This window comes from Elgaria multicarinata, chromosome 1 (assembly GCF_023053635.1).
Source record: "Elgaria multicarinata webbii isolate HBS135686 ecotype San Diego chromosome 1, rElgMul1.1.pri, whole genome shotgun sequence".
In the NCBI taxonomy this organism is placed as follows: Eukaryota; Metazoa; Chordata; class Lepidosauria; order Squamata; family Anguidae; genus Elgaria; species Elgaria multicarinata.
In genome coordinates, this window is record NC_086171.1 from 189,424,335 (window position 1) to 189,447,977 (window position 23,643).

Consider the following 23,643-nt stretch of genomic DNA (forward strand, 5'->3'; position numbering starts at 1 on the left):
AAAGCAACTGGTAGTTTTAAAGCTACATTTGGTCCTTTCCAGCTTCTGTCGTGTCTCACTGCTAAAATTCAGTGGCAAACAGCTTATTTGAGAGGGAAACAATCCTTCTATAACCCTACAACAGCCCGCAGTGGCTTATTTGGATCATGCAAACCTGGTCAATATGTTGTTCATTATGTCACAGCAGCTGAAAAGGGTCCAGTAAAGTAAATACACAAAGAGAGAGTGGTGCATATTTGATTCAGTAAAAAGTTACAAATTTTTCAAAACAACAACAACAAACAAACATGATTTTAAAAGGATCAAATTTAAACCTGTACGGAACACATCCATTTAAGTCTGTGATCCGGTTCTCAGGTCATGATAAGCGAGAGTTCCGGGGAAACCCTGACTTATTGTTTATGAGCAGCATACTCGTTCATGCTGTAAGTAGGAGCGGTTTAACAAACGATGGGCCTTCTGTCCATGGTTTGTTTGGGTGACATGTAAACCAGGACTTCTGGCTTGTCTCTCCAGAGAAATAATCCATGGTTTATTTGTTTTCTGATGCAAATCACCCTATTCAAACTTTTCCAGAACACCCATATTACTAGTTATTTATTCGATAGGGTGCCATCCAGTGCATGTTTAGACAGGGGGGAAATCCTACATCGCATTGGCTGCTTGTACGTTTCTGACCCCAATTCCACATGCTGGTTTTAACCTATACATGGCTTGGGACCACAATACCTGACGGACCGCCTCTCCCTACATGAACCTACCTGTACACTACGCTCTACATCTAAGGTCCTCCTCTAAGTGCCTACTCTGAGGGAAGCTTGGAGGATGGCAACAAGGGAGAGGGTCTTCTCAGTGGTGCCCCCCCCCAGTTATAGAATGATCTCCCCAATAAGGCCCGCCTGGTGCCAACATAGTTATCTTTTCAGTGCCAGGTCAAGACTTTTCTCTACTCTCAGGCATTTAACAGCATATGTTGAGTTTTTATCAACCCCAGATATAGCTTTAGGTCTGGCTGAGTGCTCAAAGTTGTTTTTAAATAGATGTTGTCTTTTTATGCTGTCTGTTTTTATGTTTCTAAATTATGTATATCGCTTTTTAATGCTTAATGTTTTAATCTTTTGTAAGCTGCCCAGAGAGCTTCGGATATGGAGCAGTATAGAAATATAATTAACAACAACATGCATAGATTTGCACCTTGAGTTGCCATCGTTTGTCCTGTTCCAATCCATAAATTATTTTGATGTGATTAAATACCGTTGGTATTGACCTTGTTCAAACGACATGCTAAGCCATGGTGGTTAAGCATTTTTAGCTATATGATTTAGCATGTTGTGTGAATCATGACTTAGTGTGTCATTTGAACCATTCCTAACCATGGTGGCTACATAACCACGGTTTAAACACACTCACCATTTGCTGCAAAAAGGTTAGCAGCCTAACCATGGCTTAGTGTACAAGCCCATAGGGTTTAGTTCTTCGTTTGCTTTTTTTCCCAAAATCATTGCATTAAATGTGTTCCTTCATTCTGTTCTATCGGCCTGAAACTTCTGATATGCTCATCACCAGATCTTTCTTCAGTTATTCTGATCTGCTGTAGAATCTCTATTGTGTATGTTTTTAAATATTACATATATCTTACCAATTAAACCCTTACTAGTGGTGGATAGAAATACTGACTTTTAGTTTTTATGTCCACTTACTGAAGTCTTACTAATAATGCAGTAATGCAATCTGTATTAAATGTCTTTGTTCTTTCCAGTAGGCTTTTAAATGTGCCTTTGTCTTTAGAATATAGAACTAGGACTTGAGCAAACTGTTTTAGGTATTTGCATCTGATTAAATTATGGGGGTGGGGTGGAATATGTACTTAAGAGCAAAATATGTTTTTCCTTGTATAGAGCTTATTGGTCCACTCAAAAGCCACCTTGCTGGCCTTTTGGCATGCAGTGCTTTGCTGCTTTGACCATATGGGCACAAAAGATTGATGATTAGAATTATATTACTAATTGCTTTTAATGACTTTTAAGTAACTTCTTAAAATTCTCTGTTGGGTTTGCTTGCACAGGGTGGGGTGGCTTGGGCTTTTTCTAGCCATCCACATGAAGCTGTGAGCCCTTTTCATCTTCACATTAATAACTTATTTTAGATGTCCCTGCCTGTCCCTGTTGCTTACGTATTCCAACCCCCCCCCCCCGGGGTTTTGTTTTAATTCATTGCCAGTGAGAGAGTGCACTGTTCATTCCTATGATTTATCCAGCCTTTTATTTATGACCCCAAATGCTGTAGTGCAAATAGCAGTCCCCCCTTTTTTTGGAAGGCTTGTGATTCTGTGTCCCATCCCCCACACCCAGTAACTGCAGCTCTTAACCTGCCTGGATGCTGAACTTAAAGAACTGTGAGAGTTTCTCAGTATTGAGCTTTGTCAGATCTGGTTAGCACCGCACATCCTCCCCAGAAAATGATATTGGGCTGCCTGGTTAGGAGGATTGGCTGTTGTGTGAGTGTCCATGGGGCATATGCAGCCAGCTAGGTGCTGTATTGCTAAATGCCTCTCTTTTGAAGCAGCAATGCATCTGTTTCTCTGCTACCGTGTTAAGCGAATGAGAAAGCAACTGAACTCACAGTACGGATTAACTCTAGTTTCATATTTCTATTATGCATCCTCTTGCAAAAACCAAATAAATCTGACAGTGCCAAGTGATATGGCTCACTTAGCCCACAAGCTGAATTTTACTCCCTTTGTTAAATAAAAATGTTATGTAGCTTTTGGAAATTAGACTTTCTCTTCTGGTGTAAATGGTTCCAGTTTGCCATTGACTTTTTTTTTTAAAAAAGGATAACAGTGTAATTAGCAGGCAGCAATTCAAGTTTATTGATGTGGCTCTAAAATTGATGGCAGAAACAGGGAGCGTTATGAGACTATAAATCTTGCTCAGTTGCTCTGTGAATAAAATAATGTAGCTCCCAAAGCAGCCCTGCAGATAAGATGACACGGTAGGTCGGGTGATGGCATGAGACTTCCTTTCAGCAAATTATTCTGCCCGTATCACAAGCTTTCAACGGAAATGATTTTTTCAGAAACAAGCAATGTGCATGTTCAGCTTAATAGCTAGCTGTTTTTTAATGCAAAAAAATGTGTGATTTCTCATAGTGACAAGAATTACATTTAAATTGGACAAAATGCAGAAATTTGGTGGTGGGAGAACTTCAAGATTACTTTGCATCAAAATCCTAAATTCACCAGAAAAAAAAATGTTCTAAGGCTGTAACTCAGTGGTGATTACTTTCTGAGTAGATGTGCTTAGGTTATGCTGTAAGTTCATTATAAGCAGAATAAAACATCTAAAATTATGCAGATCATACAGGTGTTATTTGATTTGCAATGCAGATTGCTTTACTGCATTGACAGCAAAATCACAAGTTTTTCGAGAAAGCATCATCAGTATTAAGTGAGATACAAGAAGCGGTGTTTTGTTCCTATCTATATTTCATCAGGTTCAGTTTCTGGACACTACTGTGCAATGACTTCTAAACATCATCTCACGCTGGAAACCTACAGTACAGTTTCATTTGTTGTATCCTACATCTCCTTATTCAGACTATTCCTGCTAATCATCAGTGATCTACATTGAACAATGAGTTTTGTTCTCAGAGGCTGTGAATAAATATTGACCCGGCTTACCCAGTCTGAAAAATAGCCCCTCTGTATTGCAGTCCTCATAATGAAAAGGAACGAGGGCTTAGCTCCACTTTTTGAAAATGCCGTTTGCTTTTATGTGAATGTTAAGTGAATGTTAACGCTTGGTGGGTGGCAACAGGGGACAGGGCCTTTTCAGTAGTGGCCCTCCCACTATGGCCCGCCTGGAACCAACACTGTCATCATTTTGGTGCCAGGTTAAGACAGCCCTCTGCTCCCAGGCATTTAATGTCATATGATGGGGGCATTTATGCCAGCCATCTAAACAGGTCTAGTATTCTATTGAAACTGACTTTAGCTGTCTAAATTGTTTTAAATTTTGTATGATTATATTTTTATGCTGTATATTCTGCTGTATTTTATTATCTTATGAATTGCTGTGAACCACCCAGAGAGCGTCAGCTATCAGTATAGAAATGAAATAAATAATTATATTGTTGTTGTAGTAGTATTTATTTATTTATTTATTAAATTTATATACCGCCCCATAGCTGAAGCTCTCTGGGCGGTTTACAAAAGTAATAATGATGCTGTTGATGATCTATGGACTTTTTTTGGCGGGAGGGAGCTAATAATCTATCTGAAGCCCTATTCAGGTGTTCAGCCTGAATACATGAGGGCACATGCCTCCACTCCTGACTCTGAAGGGGGGTTGTAAGAGTATTCAGCTGAACATGCTTAGAAACCTCCCCATGATCAGAATGGTTGCATTATCAGGGTTTGTTTGTTTTCTTATTTATTTTCTATCCTGCCATTCCTCCAAGGAACTAAGATGGCTTACATGGCTTTCCCACCCAGCACTTTTCCCCCACAACAACCCTGTCAGGCAGTTGAGATGGTGACTGGGCCAAGATCACCTGGTGACAGTCAAGGCAGAATAGCTGTCTGGGGACATTGAGCATACACAACACTGAGTCCCTGATTGCAGGAAGACTAATAAATGCATTCAGTTGAACATGCTTAGAATCTCTTTTCGGAGATTAAATGCATGAAGGTTGGGAGGGGAAGAGGGCAGAGCCAGCACGCTGGGGGCAGGAACACCATGCCCTCTGCGTCTACACATTTTGTGCTTGCATGCGTTCAGTCTGAACACTTAAATAGGGCTTGTGTGTGTGTGTGTGTGTGTGTGTGTGTGTGTGTGTGTGTGTTTAATAGCTATTTTAGTGTAGGATTACAAGTGTGGAAGCCTGGGGGCGGTGGGAGTCCCCCCCCATTTTTTCATTGAAGGATGTATGCCTAAATAGATCGTAAATAATATGGAGGTTCTCGCATAGCACACATCCTGTCTCAATTATTGCTCTAATTCTGGATTTTTATCCCTTTATAAGCAAATACAACAACCAAATTACAGAATAAGAAGAATTGCAATTCAAGGATTCTGGTTCCCTGTCAGTCCAGTTTGGATACTACTGTCTGCACTTCCTACTGAAGAAGAAATTGCCTGTACTTGGTTAAGTGGTATTGCAAAACTGTTTGCACAGTGGTCTTTTAGCATTATTTGCTTGTGGCTCACTCTTCTAGCCTGAGGAATATTAGGCTGAAAGGTGGGTGGGGTTTGTGGTTCTGTGGTAATTCTCATGACTGAGGCTAGATTGAGTCAGTAGCAGATGATAAAGGTCTTCGATTGGTCCCTGAGGGACAGATATGTGTCAATGGTTTTCTAAATCCAGTTAGCTATGGTTAGCCAGTTTTATTTAAGGTTTCTGCTGAATCTTTAAATACTATTGCATCATCTCCCACCACTGATTTTCTGTGTAAAAGGTATTTGAAAAGAAGGAAACACACAAACAAACCAAAAAAGGAATGTGTGTAAATTATGCCATGAGTATGGTTGCCATGGGGATCATGGCAAAGGAAATGTAGCAGTCCATAGGAACCAGCTTAAATAGTGGAAGTTGAATGAACCAAGAAGGATCTTGTCATGAACTTGTGATTCTGTCACGACTGAGCCTAGATGCTGCGAAAAGCCTGTTAAAGTAAAAACTACAAGATCTTTTCGGGCACTTTAAGACTAGCAAATTAATTGGTGCATAAACTTTTGTGGATTAGAGCCCACTTCCTCAGATGCATGATGTGGCAACCTCAGTGAGTAGGTATATAAGGGAGGTTTGTACAAAATGAGACCAAGCTGCAAGACATATTATTGCAGAGAGCATGAATAAATATGAGATCCTGTGATAGGGGTAAAACATGTACTCTGAGGCCAAAATAGACATTACGGAAATGTGTGTCGGTAGGAATTGGGCCCAGCACCTCTGCAGAGGCACCCTGAGAAGTGGGAATGGATTCAGAGGGGAAGGAGGTGGAAGAGTTGGCTAACAGTCCCAGAGTGGAGATTGTCCTGCTGCAAACTAATCATTTGGGAAGTAGCCAGCCAGGGCCATGTTCCCCTTGGGAATGCCAGAGCTGAAGGAGGAGGAGTCAGAAATACAAGGTCCCTCGGTGAAGCGTTTGACTAGGCGAGATGTCAGCTCGTGAGACTTTCTAAGAGGCTGGCAGTGCAGGGAAGGTCTCTTTGGAAAAGGGTGGGGTTTAATCAGCCACTCAGGTGGTTGAAGAGTTGGCCTGTGTCAGTTTTGTTGCAGCTATCTAACATAGTGCATTAACCCAAGGGAGTTGCTTGTAGCCTAAGTGACCCTGTGTTGAGTAAATCTGTCTAGAGACTGAGGGCCTTGCTAGATGAGGCCTTAGCACACTTTGAGGCCCGGTTTCCCTGCTGTGCGTCCACATGACACACAGGGGAATCCGGGCCCAGGCCGCACTAAAGCCTCCCCTAACGCGCCATAAGCGAATTCGCTTATGGCGCGCCTTTTCCGCAGCCCCGGCCTAAGGCCGGGGCTGCAGAATGTCTAGCAGGGTCCGTGGCTTTTTGCGGCTACTCGCTTACTCGCGAGTAGCCGGGAAAAGCCACGGACTGGGCACAGCGCTCATACGAGCGCTGTGCCCATCGGGCCGGGGGAGGGGGATCCTGGCGGGGGAAGGCTGGACCCGGCAGGAGAGATTGGGATGGTGCAGGGCGACACGGGACAGGGAGGGAGGGCGCAGGGCGACACACGGGACAGGGAGGGATGGTGCAGGGCGACACACGGGACAGGGAGGGATGGCGCAGGGTGACACACGGGACAGGGAGGGAGGGCGCAGGGCGACACACGGGACAGGGAGGGAGGGCGCAGGGCGACACACAGGACGGGGAGGGATGACGGGGAAAGAGTGGGCAGGGGGCTTAATTTAAAAAAGGGTGGGGGGCTTAAGTAAAAAAAAACCACTTACCTTCTCCGAAGTCTTCGGGGCGCACGTGGCCCTTTTAACAAACAAACAAAAATGGCCGACGCTGCAGGGCTTCCATAGTCCCTGCGCATCGGCCGTCTAGGAGGCGGGGCGGGGCACGCTAAAGTTAGCGCGCCGTTGCCCCGCTTCTCTGCCGGCTTATCCGGCAGGGTCTAGCAAGGCCCTGACTATTTCACTGCTGTTCCTGGATTCTGATTCAACCTGAAACATTGTTGAATTGGCTGACAGGCCTCAGAGGAAGTGTCTGCTCCATCTTGCAAGTTACCACCTTAGCCATCTTATAATCAGAGTGAGTAAAAATCAATGATTTTTTAAATTTAAATTGGATTTTTTAAAAATAAAAATGCTTTTTGATGGTTTTAATTTTTGTGAACCGCCCAGAGAGCTTCGGCTATTGGGCGGTATAAAAATGTAATAAATAAATAAATAAATAAATAATTTTTTGAGGAAAAATCTATTTAAAGATAGTTTTCTATTTAAAATACATAATAGTCCAAAGGTTATTCATCATGAAATAAGGATTAGTTTTAATTATGTAGCATGAGGCTGTATATTTATGCAGTGTTTAAGTTTTTTGGTAAATGAATTCCATTAATCCATTCACAATGTGAATGGATTAATCTTTCTGGAAGATTATTGGGCAGTTTTTCTATCTAGAAGATATTATCACAGATGCTTGGTTTTACAGTTCTCAAAACTGTGAATTTGTGTCTGCAGAGATCACAATCCCATTGTTCCTTTGCAAATCTATGTACACAGAATCAACCCCTTACCTCTTAAGTACTAAGTTTAAAAAAAATTCAATGAGTAGAGTGCACTTTGGGGGGGCGGGAGTCACATGATTAAATTGAGTGTTTCTGAGTAGTGATTTAAATCATGATTTAAATCAAATCCATCCTGCTTATAATACTTCAGTTGTGCTTTCTTTATACCCCATTGTCAAGATGATGATCTGTGACATTGACAGAAACAAAAACAAAATACCATCAATGGTTAAATCAGTGTTAATCCTTGTATTGATGCAAATATCCTCAAGAGGGTAACTGTTTTCTACTAGTTTGTATGGACAAGGCTTGTCTCATTCAGTGCCACATTACTGCATGTAGTTGTGATATTTTCGGAGGGAGGGCTGAGGAAATTCCCCTCCGAGTCGGATGTTGGTGAGGCACGCCACCTGCTATGTTGAGTGAGCAGGCGACTTCTTATTCCCTTAAAAGCAGGATTTGTGTAAATCTCGTAGCTGCACTCACTGGGAATAACTAAAGAAATTGTTAGAAGAGAAGTTGAGGAAAGAACTAGATATTAATAATTTGGCTAGGGAGCTATCTGCCTACTGTAGAAGCATAATATTGTGATAAGTATGAGGGCACTAATGTGGGCTCTGAAGTGTCGTTTGAGAGACAAATCCAGTCGGATAATGATGTTTAAATAACATTACAATGCGCTTTCCAACCTTGACTATGTGTCCTCCTCTCATTTTATATTTCTGGGCCTCTGTAATCTTCTCATATTACATCATCCATCTGTTGCCTTTTGAGGCCTATTTCCAAATGCACCCCCGGGCCACAGGAACAAATTGCCACTCCCAGGCTACTGTATTTTCCCTCCTGCCAGCCATCTTGTCCCAGCTGTTCAAGCCACATTCTACCCAACTATGATTGCATTGGCAGAGGGAGAATGGATGTTTTTGTAACCAAACCCCATGTGCGTGGGATCGGTAACCTCTGGCCCTGGCTAAAGTAATCATTGTTGCTAGAACAAGAGCATCGCTGTGCTCAGGACAAGAGGGAGTGCCGCAAAGCCTGGAGACTGAAGAGGAGTTCCACTCTGGAATGGCTTCCTGTTTACCTTTGGGAGGGTGGCCAGCGTTGGCTGAGGCGTTGTGTGTTCGCTTGTGACTTGCATGAACCTTGGAGGGGAAATAAGAGGTTTGCATTTATTTGATCATAACCTTTGTTTTTGCATCCAGTGGCAGACCTAGGCACATGGAAAGGGTTGCAGCACATGGGTCAGGATGGGAGGAAGTAAATAGAATCCGCCAAGGAGCATGCAGTAACTTGGGAGGAGGAAGAAGGGCAAACATAAGGTGCAATTAAGGGCGTTTTCTTATAGACAGAAAACTAAGTCCATTCATTATTTTATTCAGAAACAACGGCCTTTGGTACTGTGTACGTATGCTCTCTTCATGAAAGAAACTAACTATATGTTATGCTAATCATGTTGCTTGTAGCTCAGGCTTCTCTTATTTATTTATTTATTTATTACATTTTTATACCGCCCAATAGTCGAAGCTCTCTGGGCGGTTCACAATGTTACGTTCATGTAAGCATGCACAGCCCCAATTTGAATCGGGACCATAGTACTCTGGGAGGGGAGGGCCTTCTTCGCTGTGGCACCCTGGCTGTGGAATGAGCTCCCTAAGGAGGTTCACCTGGTACCTACACTATATTCTTTCAGACACCAAGTGGAGACCTTTTTCTTCTCTCACTATTTTAACAGTTTATAAATTTAATTTTAACTTTGCTGTTTTAACTTTGTATTTTAAAATTGTATTTCTGCATTGCTGCTGATTTTATCCTGGTTGTGTTTTTATATTGTATTTTATATCATGTTTTTATACTGTTTGTTTTATATTTTGAATGGTTTTTAATTTGTGTGAACCGCCCAGAGAGCTTCGGCTATTGGGCGGTATAAAAATGAAATAAATAAATATATTTATTATTACATTTTTATGCCGTTCCAATAGCTGAAGCTCTCTGGGTGGTTCACAACAGCTTCCCCCCCCCTATAAACCTTGCTCCACACCCATCCCCCCTTGTCCCCTCTCCTATGCACATGCTAATACGAGAGTAAAATGAAGATCAGTTTCAGCCACATATAATGGAATTAGTGTAACATCAGCTTGGCTCTAAATTTCCCACTTCCCCCCAAAAGCAGCAACTCCATCACTGTGAAGTCGAGAGTTTTTTTCTTCTTCTGCTGCTTTGTGCTTTCTAGAGCAAAAGTAGATCTCTAAAACCAAGCCAAAATGTCTCTCCCAACATCACCGCCCTTTGTATTTGTGTGCGATAACACCAGCGGCTCTGGCCCTCCCAGGACTCTGGTAGCTAGGATTGTCATGAAGCCAATGAGAGGGAAGACAATGCTTCCTGCCATGACTCTGCAGCCCATTGGGAGGATAAAAATGGCTGGCATCTGCTACCAGGACTAGGAATGTGAAGGCCCAGAAAAATTGGAAATAAACACATTTTTTTTCTCCACCCCCACCCCCCAAGGACTGCTTACGTTTTTCTTCCAAAAAATTGAACAGCTTTGGATTATTAAATGTTTTCCTTTACAATTTAAGACAAAATCTATATATATCATGCCCAGTCTTTACTCCTCTCAAAATGATTTCTAAAAACTGTAATAAGAACACTTTTATAGAAAGACTAGAGATGTAAAATGTCTGGAAATAATGAAACCATGGGGGAAATGGTTTTTGTTTTAATCCTTTCTGTAATATTCCCAGCATAGTTAGTTGTTTCATTCCTGATTAAAATTATTGATCCAAAGTATATTCTACTGCTAGACATTTGTGGTCAGATTCCCAGCAATTCTCACAATTGTGCATTCCTGACAGTAAAAGTGTGATTTTGACAGTTTGGATTTTGTTCTATAGAGTCTTGTGTTTCTGATGCTGTAGAAGTCATTTAATATTGTTCTCATCTATTCAGACAATAATTACAAATTTACTGAGTTTGCTTTAAAAAGTTTTAAAATATAATGGTAATTTTATGAGCAAATTAAGTTATACATAAAATAACTTTAGGGACAGAAGAGCTACTTTATGTTCCTAAAGCAGCCCTCCACAATCTGGTCCCCTCCAGACGTTTTCGACTACAGTGGCCAGCATTTTGGACTATAGTGCCCAGCATTTCTGACCATTGGCCATGCTACCTGAGACTGATGGAAGTTGAGTCCAAAATATCTGAAGAGCACCAGGTTGGGGATGGCTGTATTAAAGCGACAAAGTAACTGTAGATCTGTACAGAGCACTAAAAAACAAGTATTGCTTATTTTTCAACTTCTCCCCAAAATTTCAACTTTTCCGGAAAACCCCATTTCCCCCCCATGGCCTCAATATTTCCGGAAATTTTACATCTCTAACCAGGAGCATCACAACCATCAGGGACCACAAAATAGGTGGTGGTGACAGTGGGGGAAAATGGTGAGCTGAAGGGAGCGAGGAGGCATTTGAAAAATCTTTTGCCCAGACCTACCTTGGATGCCCCCAATTTTTCTGAAATTAGTTTGAGTGTGTAATTTTTGCTCACCCCTACAGTCATAGAGTTGGAAGTGGCCATTTAGGCCGTAGAGTCCAACCCTCTGCTCAGTGCAGGAATCCAGTTTAAAGCATCCCTGAATAGGAGTTGAGCAGTTCTGCCTTTTCTTTGTAACCTTTCAGGATTTTGCCATCTTCTCTGCGAGGCTGGTCTACTGTTACTTTTGTCCTCCTTTAACTTTTGACTTGCTCGAAGAAGCCTGTTTTGTTATTCTTATCATCCTCTGCTAGCCTCAGCTCGTTCTGATCTTTAGCCTTCTTGACACCATCTCTGCAATTCCAAACTATCTACCTGTACATTTCTTTAGTGACCTGTCCCTCCTATTTTTGTCCTTTTTGATTTTCAGATGAAAATCTGAAAATCATTGCTATACTTTTTATGTAGCCATATTGGCTTCTTGTGTTGTCCCCCCTCCTTTCAGATTGTTTTTGATTGCACCTTTAGTATTGCTTTTAGCTCCCATCCCTCTTGAACTCTATCTCCTTTTAGGTCTTTGTTGAGCCACTTTTATTTGACCTGAAATATTTAATGGGGAAAAAGTTAAGTATAATGCTGGCTGGGTAATGCTAGGAATTGTAGGACCTCTTTCTTCCTAAACTTGCATAGGGTTGTAGAATTTATTATTGGAATACATGTAAACATAATAGCATGTAAAGATAATAGCATGTACTGCCCTTACATTGTTTAAATTTAAAGGGGGGAAACAAAGGTACTGAAAACTGTTGATAAACTAATGAATTTTAGCAACAAAAGGAATGTACATAATACACTGTCAACCGCTCATCTGTTTCACAGGGGTTCAACTTTCTTCCACTGGTTGTTGGAGCAACTTCAGTTTCGCTGTCACTATTTGTTAGTTTCATTTCACTCTGAGAGAGAGAGAGAGATACTTTAATGGCAAAAATGTATGCTAGAGAAAATCGCCTGAAAAACATTAATTGCAACTTCCAAATTACCAAGCTTATTTCATATTATATTTGCAGTTGGCATACATTCAGTTTTACTAATGAACTTATGAAATGGAAAAAACATCTACAGAAAAATAAAGCACCGGGGTTGGGGGGTGGGAGGGAATCTACCACACATCACTGGTTTGGGATGGCCAGATGCAAAAGAAGACATTTCAGTAGGTGGATCTTGCTTGATAGCTGTTGAGTTTCCCTCTTCAGTATAACTATTAAAGAAGCAGGAGCCTTGTCCCCAGTTTCATGCTGAGTCATGGTTTGTGTTAGCCATGATGTGTTGCTTTAGCCATGAATTGTCTTGCAGACAAGAAGGTGAACGCGGCTTCCGTGTGCTGCAACCTGGCAACTGTAAGAACCTGGATGTTCTTGATGGAGAAGATGAATAGTCGTGAGAGTAAATAGCTTCCCATGCATGTGAAGCTCAGTGATAAAATCTCCTACAGTACAAGAGGGAAAGTAATTGACCTGACTATGTAGTTAAATAGAACTGTTCTTAGTGTCTTTGTTTAATACCCAGAAACGCCCTACCAAACGAAGTAGGAGGAAAGGAAGCTTGAACCACAAGTGTGGCAGCTTGAACGTTTAAGTCTTCTACTAGCTCAAGACGCAGGGAAGTGGTTTCTACTAACCCCAAACAGTTGTGATGGATTCTTCTGCCATGTATATACTCAACAGCACATTTGGGAACTGGGCGTGAAGAGGTAGCAGAGAAGGAAGACGATCTGTTTGTGTCGAGAACATTGCATGGTAGATCAATAAAATGTTATTGGGCCTGTTCAGACAACACACTAAGCCATGGTTAGGCCGCTAACCCTTTTGCAAAAAATGGTTAGTGAGTGTGTTTAAACCATGGTTATGTAGCCACCAGGGTTAGGTATGGTTCACACGAAATGCTAAGTCATGGTTCACATGACACTAAGCCATAATGTTGAGCTCAAAATGCTTAACTGCTGTAGCTTAGCATGTCATCTGAACAGGTTCATATTTGTTTAACTGGCAATCAGAAGTAGAGCGCCACCCTCCTTATACCACCTCTTTCTGTGAAGCAGTCTGCCTGTCAGTTATATTTTTCTGTATCACTCTGACTTGTCCATTAAAACTATTTTATCAATGAAGGAAAAAGGGAAAGGAACCTCTCGTGCAAGCACTTGAGTCATTGCTGACTCCTAGAGGGACGCCTGCTTTCGCTGACGTTTTCTTGGCAGACTTTGTAGCGGGGTGGTTTGCCATTGCCTTCCCCAGTCGCAGTTACCTTTCCCCCAGCTAGCGGGGTACTCATTTTACTGACCTCAGAAGGATGGAAGGCTGAGTTGCCCCGAGCCGGCTGCCTGAAACTAGCTTCCGCTGGGATCGAACTCAGGCCGTGGGGAGAGTTTCGGATGGTGATATGTGTGTGTGTGTGTGTGTGTGTGTGTGTGTTTGCTTATTTTAATATCCTGATGTTCCAAAATAGAAAAGTAGGTACTAGCGTATATTTTCTGTCTGAATAAACAGTGAAAACTTTAATGTAAAGATGTTTAATGTTTCTTCACTTTACTTAATGTAAAGATGTAATGTTTAAAATCGTATAGTAGTCCCTAATCTTCAGACAATTCTCCTCCCCCTCAAAAATAAAACCATTTGGAATCGGGAAATTCTGGCTCTTCTAGAATCTGATTCTAATTAAACTAGTATTTCCCAAAATGCATTCGTAGTCATTAAGTTGTGTTATAAGGGTTCCCAGAACGACCAGGAAAGGGTCTGATTCAGCAGAATGCTTAAGGTGCTGCTGTTGCTGTGTGCATACATACTCCACCAATCAGTTGTTTGGCAGAGAGTGGAACAAAGAAGGGGGCTGAGTTTCTGAACAATAGTTGGCAGGATTTCATCTTCACTTAGCTGTTGGATCAGAAAGTGGGGTATCACATGCAGAGTATTTCCTGGCACTATTTCTACCACTCTGCCAGCTCCAATTCCATTAATCCTTTATGGAGCCTCTGGCTTTCCACCAAAGATCTCCGAAGGGACTGGGCAGGTTTGGGATCCCTTAACCAGGCCACGAGGACCTGCATTCAGCTGAAAATCATGTTACTTGGCCTCTGTAACCTTGCTCCAGCTTGCCAAGCTCCCTCTGAGAGCTTTAGGAATGATATGAAGTATTCACTTAGAAGTTCCCCAAAGGAATCTAGGAAGCTGTTTTTGGAATTACATTTGCCACACAGCTTCCTAAATCCCTCTTACAGTTTACATGTAAAGCTATAATGGGGTGATGGCAGCTTTCTTCTGACTCCCCTGTTGAAAGTCTGGGGGGAAATTGTGGGCTTCTTTACTTTTTATCTCAATATTGAATAGGTGGGCAACATGGTCCTCCAGGTGTTTTGGCCTACAACTCCCATCCGCCCTGGTCAGCATAGCCAATGGTGAATTGTAGCCCAAACATCTGGAGGGCCAAAAAGTTTCCCACCCTGCAATATTTGAATGCAGAATTTTGGGCTAGTCCTAATGGACAATCTACCCAACCGGTCAGGGATTTTGTGTGACTGGTACTGGACATATGAGCTCAGAATCACCCATAGCCACCACATGGCAAGCAAATGTGAGATTATACCTCTGTTCAACAGCAAGCCTCAGATTTTGGCCAGTTCAACTGTATGTTAAAACCTACACCTTGAGGTACGAAATCTGTTTTCTTTAGGGTTTTTTTTAATAAAGTATTTCATTCTGGTATTTGTAGTTCTGAACCTTGTCTTCTGGATTCATTTTGTGTGCCTTTAGAAGCAAAATGTTCCTTTTGGTACTAGGCTGAGTGGACTGGAGTGATTATCTTATTAAAAAGCGATGTGCAGAGTTAACTAGGAAAATGTTGGAAAGTGGTTTTTTAAAAGATACTTTTATTTTATTTATATTTAAATTATGTTTAGGCTGCCTTTAAGGGTCGAACCCTCTAAACACCATGGATAAGTTAATTTATAACCACATATCCTCACTGCTGCTGCTTCTCTTCTTTGCTGCTCATTTTCACCTTAACTGTGATTCGATCAGGGCACAGATTATTGTCTCCTGCCTCAGGTTGTGTCTTTTCCAAAGCTGCTTCTCTTTTCAGAGGCACATTTAAAAACAAAATCAACAGAACACCCTAGCCAGCTGTAAAATGCTTTTAAGGTTGTAGATTAAAAAGCCTAATGATGTATGTTATAGTAAGGGCTGAGCTACATATGTTACATCCCATGTCTGCAAAGGGTGTTATCCTGTGCTGCTCAGAAATGTCTCGTGTCTGCAAGACTGTGAGTCACCAATGCCATTAATTCATTCCACTGAGGCTTTTTAGAATCATTTTCCAGGAAGCATGTTGACCTGTTTGTTTGATTGTTTGTTTGTTAAAGGAAATTATGTGAACTTTCACTAGCAGTGAGAGGATGGCACAAATTGTCTACCTTTTTTACACCTGTATAAGCTTCCTCTTTGGTAACTGCTTGATGTGTGATTCCAAGCCCTCCCACTGAGATGTGAGACAATAAAAAGGTTGTCCTGCAATCCACAAAGCTTTATTCAGTAAAAAGATCATAGAATCATAGAATAGTAGAGTTGGAAGGGTCCTATAAGGCCATCGAGTCCAACCCCCTGCTCAATGCAGATGTCTCTTCACACCTGAAGAGAGTGTAAAAGCTGGAAACTACCCTAAATTAGCCTAACAAAGCAAGGCAGATGCCTATCAACTCAATGGACAGTTTCCCCACATTGTCAATGGACTTTTACTGAATACTCTCTCAGGGCAGGTCTTGAAGGTGAAGCCTCTGCCGAGTGGCCAACCTTGTGGACTGCCTCTTGACCACCCTGCGGTGGTCAAGAGGGGGGAGTTGAGAGGTCTGGGGTCTGTCAGCTCCGATGTTCCTTCCCCCTATGACAGAGACTCAGTTCCCGGGTTGGGAGGGTGATCGCTAAGGCTGGGTGTCCTGTGTGATAAGCTCTTTGGAAGATTCCTGCTGGACTCCTGAAGAGTCTTGGAGAATTTCCTCCCCCAGGTTCCTGGTGTACATCTACTTTTTTTTCAGCCTCCGAATCTGATTGAGGCTGCAAAACCCAATCCCTCACACTAGGGAGAATGGGCCTGATCCTGACACTCCTCTACCTTTTTAACATCTATATAAGCTTCCACTTTGGTAATTGCCATCATCTTTATCACTAAAGAGTGTTTGTGCTGATCAGTCTTTGGACTGCTTTTGAATTCAACTTGAAACAAGATATGGCGGTTCCTGGCAACGTGCCTTCTATACGCCAGTACAGAAGGTGGATTTCTGTTTCATGGGCCGTTAGAACTGAAAGTTTCTCCAGTTTGTGGCATCACTGTCAGTGGTGGAGAGTCTAAGGATGATGATTGTAAGTTCAGAAACAGTTATAGGAAATGGACTCCTCTAAGAAGGAAAAGGTGGTTCACTTGTTCCATAGCTGGCCTTTCTGTTCCTCTCTCCTTCCTGCATCTAAAAGTTTTTCTGAACTAGCCTTCAAACTCCTCCAAGCCTTTCTCCATGTGGATTAAATACAAGTTCGTTTGGGGTGGGGCACATTACATTTGACCTCACAGTTGCTGTGCCAAGTGTATGCGTATACCTCTAGGTAGCAGTAAGCAATGGCTAGAACTAAGCAAAGACCTACATGGGTGTGTAATGCAGTTACTTGAATGATCATTTACATTATTTAGTTCAAATAATAATGAGAAGCTCATTAGACTTACTGTGAAATGAAAAACTTCACTAAGGAACCAAGCCTCAAGTTCACTTTTATATTACTAAGAAAAGGTTATTTCACTACCTCACCCATTCAAATTTGCACCTAAGCAACCTTTTAATCTATTGCATTTCTCTTTTTGTGTGAAAACGTCCTTTGCTACCAGTTTGGGAATGCACCACAGTGACCTCTAGTGATTCCAGGTAGACCCACTGAGTAATCTGGAATTCATCTGAATGCAGGCACAGCTTTGTATAACTAATGTGGGACTGGATATATGGAGTAGGATAAAGTTTAGGCTACACCTTTAATTCGGGGGGGAGACACCTTTTGAAGATATTATGCACAAATATTCGGCTGTGTCTGCACTACAGTTTAACATGGTGATGATGATGATGATGTTTTTTGCCATTTCAGCTAGCACTTATGATGGATTTCCCTTGAGTTCTATGCTCTTTTGCACGTTCCCATATCTTCTCTGTTGTCTTGTATTTGCATAATTTGGGGTGTCAGAGACGAGGTTCACTCCGGAAGTGTGGGTAGAGTGTTCTTATCAGTTGCCGTCTTAGAATCCATATAGATGATCAAGTTAACTTGGGATGAGCTCTCTTGATGCTTGCAGTTGCAGCCTTAGGAGAGAAAATAGATCCATGTGCATTTAACGTTAGCATCATTACCTGATTTGAAATGCTAGAGGTTAGTCCAGGAACTTGGAAAGTACTAATAAAGGAGAGTCTCTGATCATATATAAATTGCTTCCACTAAGTAACCAGAGAGTCAGCTCTAGTGCATATAGGTTTAGGAGAAAGCGCTCTCCAAGCAGACGTTCTTTTTCTAGGTAGGCTTAAGTCCTGGTACCTCTTATTTTAGAAGTTAAGCAGTAATAAAAAGTTAGTTTTAACATTGCAATTTAGGAGCAGGCATATTCAGAGACTGCATGGTTCCAGAAGAGGTCATCTATACCATTATCTAATATAGTGTTTATCAGTCCAGGATATTGGAAATTATGTCACTGAGCATGGCACCTTCACAAGGCACCCTAATGTCAATCTTAATTCCTCATCATTCTAGTTGATCTTTCCCCCTTCTTTTGCAGTTGATATTCGTGAAATCCAAGAAATTCGTCTAGGAAGAAATTCGCGAGATTTTGACAGATATCAGGAGGATCCTTCTTTCCGGCTAGATCAGGCTCACTGTTTCGTCATCCTTTATGGCATGGAATTTAGACTGAAAACACTCAGTCTGCAAGGTGGGATCCCTTTTTCCTCCTTCCTGTTCTCTTTGGGAGGATAGATCACATAGCATCTACCATTACCTTATTTCTCTTAATGGTCCTCTGAGCTCCAACGTCGACACCACTATTCACCCTTCATTAGAACCTAGCTTGTGTTGGCAGAGAGGAACAAGTGAACAAGGAATGGCACTGGTGCTGAGTGGAGGGGTGCTGGTAGCAACTATTAGAACTCAAAGCTATTGCAAAAAATGACTGACATCTGATTCATTTTGTTGATTAAATATTAATTCATAACCATTCATTGCTACAAACGAACTTGCATTTACATATCCCCCCAGCCCATCATCTACCTACCTTCTGTCCACCTCTCCACAATGATGGTGGTTCTACAAGTGACAAGAACATAGCTTGAGTGGATCTGTGCAGAATTTGGTCCATAGAAAGCTTTGTCAATCATTATTAGCACTTCAAAACGTATTTTAGCCAGCCTGCTGGTACGCAGCTGTGAGAAGTAATTTTTGGCCTTCACGTCCATTGACTGAAAGGGATAGTTGGAGGTGACTTGGTAGGAAGAGCCAACTTCCTTCCAATTTATAGAAGTCTCGCTGTCTGGCTGCACAGGTGGTCAGGCAAGTAATTATTTCCAAGCCTGCCATAGAAGATAAAATGTAAGTTGCTTATTTATTAGAGAGGGTAACTGTTTCAGTCTTGAGTAGGGATTCTTCTCCATTAATGGCTTGTTTTATAGTGCTCTGTTATAATTTATAAGCTTTAAGCTCAATGGGATGAACTTCCTCCTGCTGCAGACCAGCTGCATCGGGACTTCCTCTTGGAAACAAGGGTCAGTGCCTGTGTCTCCTATCTTTACAAGCCCAGTTTGTTCTTTATTTTCACAGCCACATCCGAAGATGAAGTCAGCATGTGGATCAAAGGGTTGAACTGGCTCGTGGCGGATACCCTAAAGGCTGCTACCCCACTGCAGGTTGAAAGGTAACACAAAAATTGAGAGCAGGAAAACAGACTCAGGCAGGTTGGGTGTGGTGTAATATATCTCGTGACTGTGTGTGCTAAAAGAAAATTCACGTGGTCTGCTGAGGATAAATCAGATTTATGCATAATTACGTAATTTGCAGGATTGTTATGTTCCTGAGAGTGAAAAATTCTGGAATTGAATTGATTGATCGCAAAACTGCCAAATGGCACAGATCAAGAAGGCGGGCAAAAAGGCAAAATAAAACATGGAGACCAAGTTTTTAATTCTCTTGTAGTCCCCCAGATCTTTTGGCCTACAGTTCCCATCCGTCCTCACCATTGACTATGCTGGCTAAGGCTGATGGGAGTTGTAGGCCAAAATATCTAGAGGTACTCAACTTGCCCACTCCTCTATTAGAGTATTCACATTTAGAGCCTCTTACAATGCAACTCTATGCATATCTACTCAGAAGTAAGTTCCAGTGAATTCAATAGGATGTACGCCCAGGTAAGTATGCGTGGGACTGCAGCTTTAGTGTATCTTTTCCCTTCACATCCCCTTTCAAATTAATATTTAAATTTGATATTGGGTGATGTTACTGCATTCATTTATGTAAATCATAAATTTACATAAGTTACTATATAAATTATTGATGGTAATTTGTCCTCCTGGAGCCAACATATTTAAGACACTGTCTCTTCTCTTATTTCCAAAGTTGACCAAGCACTTTCTCCTTAGGTAAATATCTGTGTACTCAACTTTTGATAGCATGTAGAAAAAGTATTTTTGGTGGCTGACTTGCAGGTATGGAACAACTTCCCCCAGAGATTTGTCCAAGCCTGACCATCTTATTGCATGGTCTTTTCAGGTTGGCTTTTTGGGTGTTGGAGCAGAATTTAAAGTAAATTGCTGATTGACTGTATCAGATCCAAAACTTGTACAGTGCCACAAAAAATCCAAAGTGTGGGAGGAAACATGTTGAGTTTCCTTCTTTTCTCCCCACCCCCAATCACGCTGAATTACTATGCTTCAGATATACCTCTGTGTAGTTATTGTTTGGTGAACTGAAGATAACCTGAACTTTGAAATATCTGCATAGCAAGGTGAGTCTTAACTTTTGAAATCTATCTTGTTTTAGGTGGCTCCGAAAGCAGTTTTACTCCGTTGATCGCAACAGAGAAGACAGGTAAATTGAATGGAACTCCCTCTTGTTTGCAATGTGGTCAACCTACACTGATGTTACTATGGATACCTTTCAGCTTGTACTGCCTGAGGATTTGGATGTACTTCTTGGAAGACCACTTGTTCTCTGGACTTTTGCTCCTGACTTTTGAAATCAGCAAGGGCTGGGGCATTTGGACCTCAGACGTGATGAATGGCTTCTTGAGGGAGTGGGGTTAATTGCTACCAGCTTGAAGGAAGCAGTGGTGTGGCCACTCCTGAAGAAACCTAGTTTAGAAACAATGGTGCTGATAATTATTCCCAGTTTCCAATTAGTTACTCTTGGGGAGGGTGGAATTCATCAATTCCAAGTAGCATTGGGTGATGCTGATTATTTGGATCTACTGCAGGCCAGGTTTTAGGATGTAAACTGGCTTCGTTGCCCTAATAGATGATTTACATTGGATGGGGGGCAGAATGCAATCCTGTTGGTTTTCATTGACCTCTTGCTGGCTTTCTACATTATCCACCATAATATCCTTCTGGGTTATTTAACCTGGTTGTGTGTGGGGGGGGCACTTGTACTCTCCTCTTTCTCTTCTGCCATTTCATTGGCCAAACAGCAGTATTACTCAACGTTGATCCAGTCAAATGCTAGGCATCCTCAGCGGCTAGGCATCCTCAGCGGCATCCTCAGCAGATTGCATCCTTCAATTCTCTCCTGAAGCCTAATCCACCATCTCTCCCCGCCTCTCTGTCTGCTAATAACTTTGCCTCTTTTTTCAATGCTAAAATCCAAACTATTCGCTCTGATCTGGCCAGCTCTGCTCCTCTTCCAGTTCCTGTTCCTCATCTGTCAGTTCCTCCTGCAAATTTCTCTGCGTTTCCTTCGGTCTCAGCTGATGAACTGTCTACAATACTGCGCTCTTCGAAGCCCTCCACTTGTTCTCATGATCCGATTCCCTCTCGCGTCTTTATTAACCTTATCCCTGCTATCCTCCCTTCCTTGCTTCATATTATTAATTTTTCTCTGTCCTCTGGTTCATTTCCTTCTGCTTTTAAACAGGCTACAGTCTCTCCTATTCTCAAGAAACCTACTCTTGATAGGCTATCTCTGTCTAACTACCGACCTGTCTCTTTGTTGCCGTTTGTTTCAAAGATCCTGGAGCGTGTGGTCTACTCTCGTTGTCTTGATTTTCTTTCTAGTAACTCTGCTCTGGATCCTTTTCAAGCTGGATTCCGTCCTTTGCATTCCACTGAAACAGCCCTTACTAAGATTACCAATGATCTTCTTACTGCCAAGTCTAAAGGCCATTATTCCGTTCTTATTCTCCTTGATCTAACTGCAGCCTTTGACATGGTTGATCATGATCTTCTTTTAGATTCCCTTCATGACCTTGGATTTTGTGGCTCTGTCTATAACTGGTTTGCCTCCTATCTAGCGGGTCGCTCTTTCAGCGTGTTGGCTAATGGCAGCTCGTCTTCTTCTTTTCCCCTTTCTGTAGGGGTTCCGCAAGGCTCGGAGCTTGGTCCGCTGTTGTTTTCTTTATACATGTTGCACTTGGGTAATCTTATTCAATCTCATGGCCTCCAATATCATCTGTATGCCGATGATACACAATTATATCTTTCTTCTCCGGATCTTTCTCCTGATGTTCACGATCGTATCTCGGCATGTCTTTCAGATATCTCAGCTTGGTTGCTTCATCGTTGTTTGAAACTTAATATGGCAAAGACTGAATTGCTTGTTTTTCCTCCTAAACCTTCTCCTCATCTCTCATTCTCTCTTACTGTCAATGATGTTACACTTACTCCAGTCAAGGAAGCTCGTAGTCTTGGCTTTATATTTGATTCCTCGCTCTCCTTTATTCCTCATATTGAGGCAGTAGCTAAATCCTGTCGTTTTTTCCTGTATAATATTGCCAGGATTCGATCATTTTTGTCTGTCTCTTCTGCCAAGACGCTTGTTCATGCATTGGTTATTTCTCTGTTGGACTACTGCAACCTTCTTCTCACTGGCCTTCCTTCTTCTCACATCAGTCCGTTGGTTTCTGTCCACCACGCTGCCGCTAAGATCATCTTCTTGGCTCGCCGCTCTGACCATGTTACTCCACTGCTGAAATCTCTTCATTGGCTTCCAATTCACTTCAGAATCCAATATAAACTTCTCCTGTTGACCTACAAAGCTTTTCACTGTCTAGCTCCTTCCTATCTCTCCTCTCTCATCTCACACTATTGCCCCGCTCGTGCTCTTCGCTCCTCTGATGCCATATTTCTCGCCTGCCCAAGGGTCTCTACTTCCCTTGCTCGGCTTCGTCCATTTTCTTCTGCTGCCCCTTATGCCTGGAACGCTCTTCCAGAACATTTGAGAACTACAAGTTCAACCGCAGCTTTTAAAGCTCAGCTAAAAACTTTTCTTTTTCTTAAAGCTTTTAAAACTTGCTTTTGTTCTGACTTTATACTGTTAGTTTTACCCTACCCAGTGCCTGTTTACCCTACCCTGTGCCTGTTTGCATTCTCTTCCCCTCCTTATTGTTTTATTATGATTTTATTAGAATGTAAGCCTATGCGGCAGGGTCTTGCTATTTACTGTTTTACTCTGTACAGCACCATGTACATTGATGGTGCTATATAAATAAATAAATAATAATAATAATAATAATAATAATAATAATAACTATCTGGAGAGGACTGACCTTGTCTCGGTTATGCATGCTCTAGTGACATGCATGCTGCATTACTACAGTGTGCTTTCTATGTGGGTCTGCCTTGGAAACTTTACTTTGTTCAGAACAGGTCCACCCATATATTGATGGAAGATGTGCATTCAGTTCATGTTGCACTGATACTGGGGCAGCTGCACTGGCTGCCAGTGCATTTCTGAACCCAATTTAAAGTGGTGGTTTAAGCTTTAAAGTCTAAAATGGTTTGGGCCTGAGGATTGCCTTCACCCGTCCCAACCTGCCCTCACTTTGAGGTCATCGCTAGAGGCCTTTCTCACTTTCCCCCTGCCAAATTTATTTATTATTTATTTATTGCATTTATCTACCGCCCCATAGCCAAAGGCAGTTAGGCCTCAGCTGGATGAGGGGGTCGGAGGGAGGCTATCTCGCGATTTTATGATCATAAGATTGTCGCCCTCGTCTACACGTGGCATGTGACATCACGGCCGCCATATATTTTTTAAAGGGGATGGAGCACACGGGCGCTCATGCGCAAATGGTGAGGGTTTTTTGTTTGTTTTTAAAAACACCCCTCCCCACCACCCCACCACCAATGGTCAGTAAGAAGGAGAA

General features: G+C 42.0%; 1 protein-coding gene across 1 annotated transcript in view; it reads left to right on the forward strand.

Annotated features, from left to right (window-relative positions):
- Positions 1–23,643, forward strand: part of PLCG1 (phospholipase C gamma 1) — a 102,290-nt gene that overhangs the window by 20,517 nt on the left and 58,130 nt on the right. Inside the window, exons 2-4 of the mRNA XM_063145557.1 lie at positions 18,076–18,228; positions 19,110–19,203; positions 20,325–20,372. Of these exons, the coding sequence (XP_063001627.1) occupies positions 18,076–18,228; positions 19,110–19,203; positions 20,325–20,372 (295 nt within the window). The remainder of the gene's footprint in view (positions 1–18,075; positions 18,229–19,109; positions 19,204–20,324; positions 20,373–23,643) is intronic.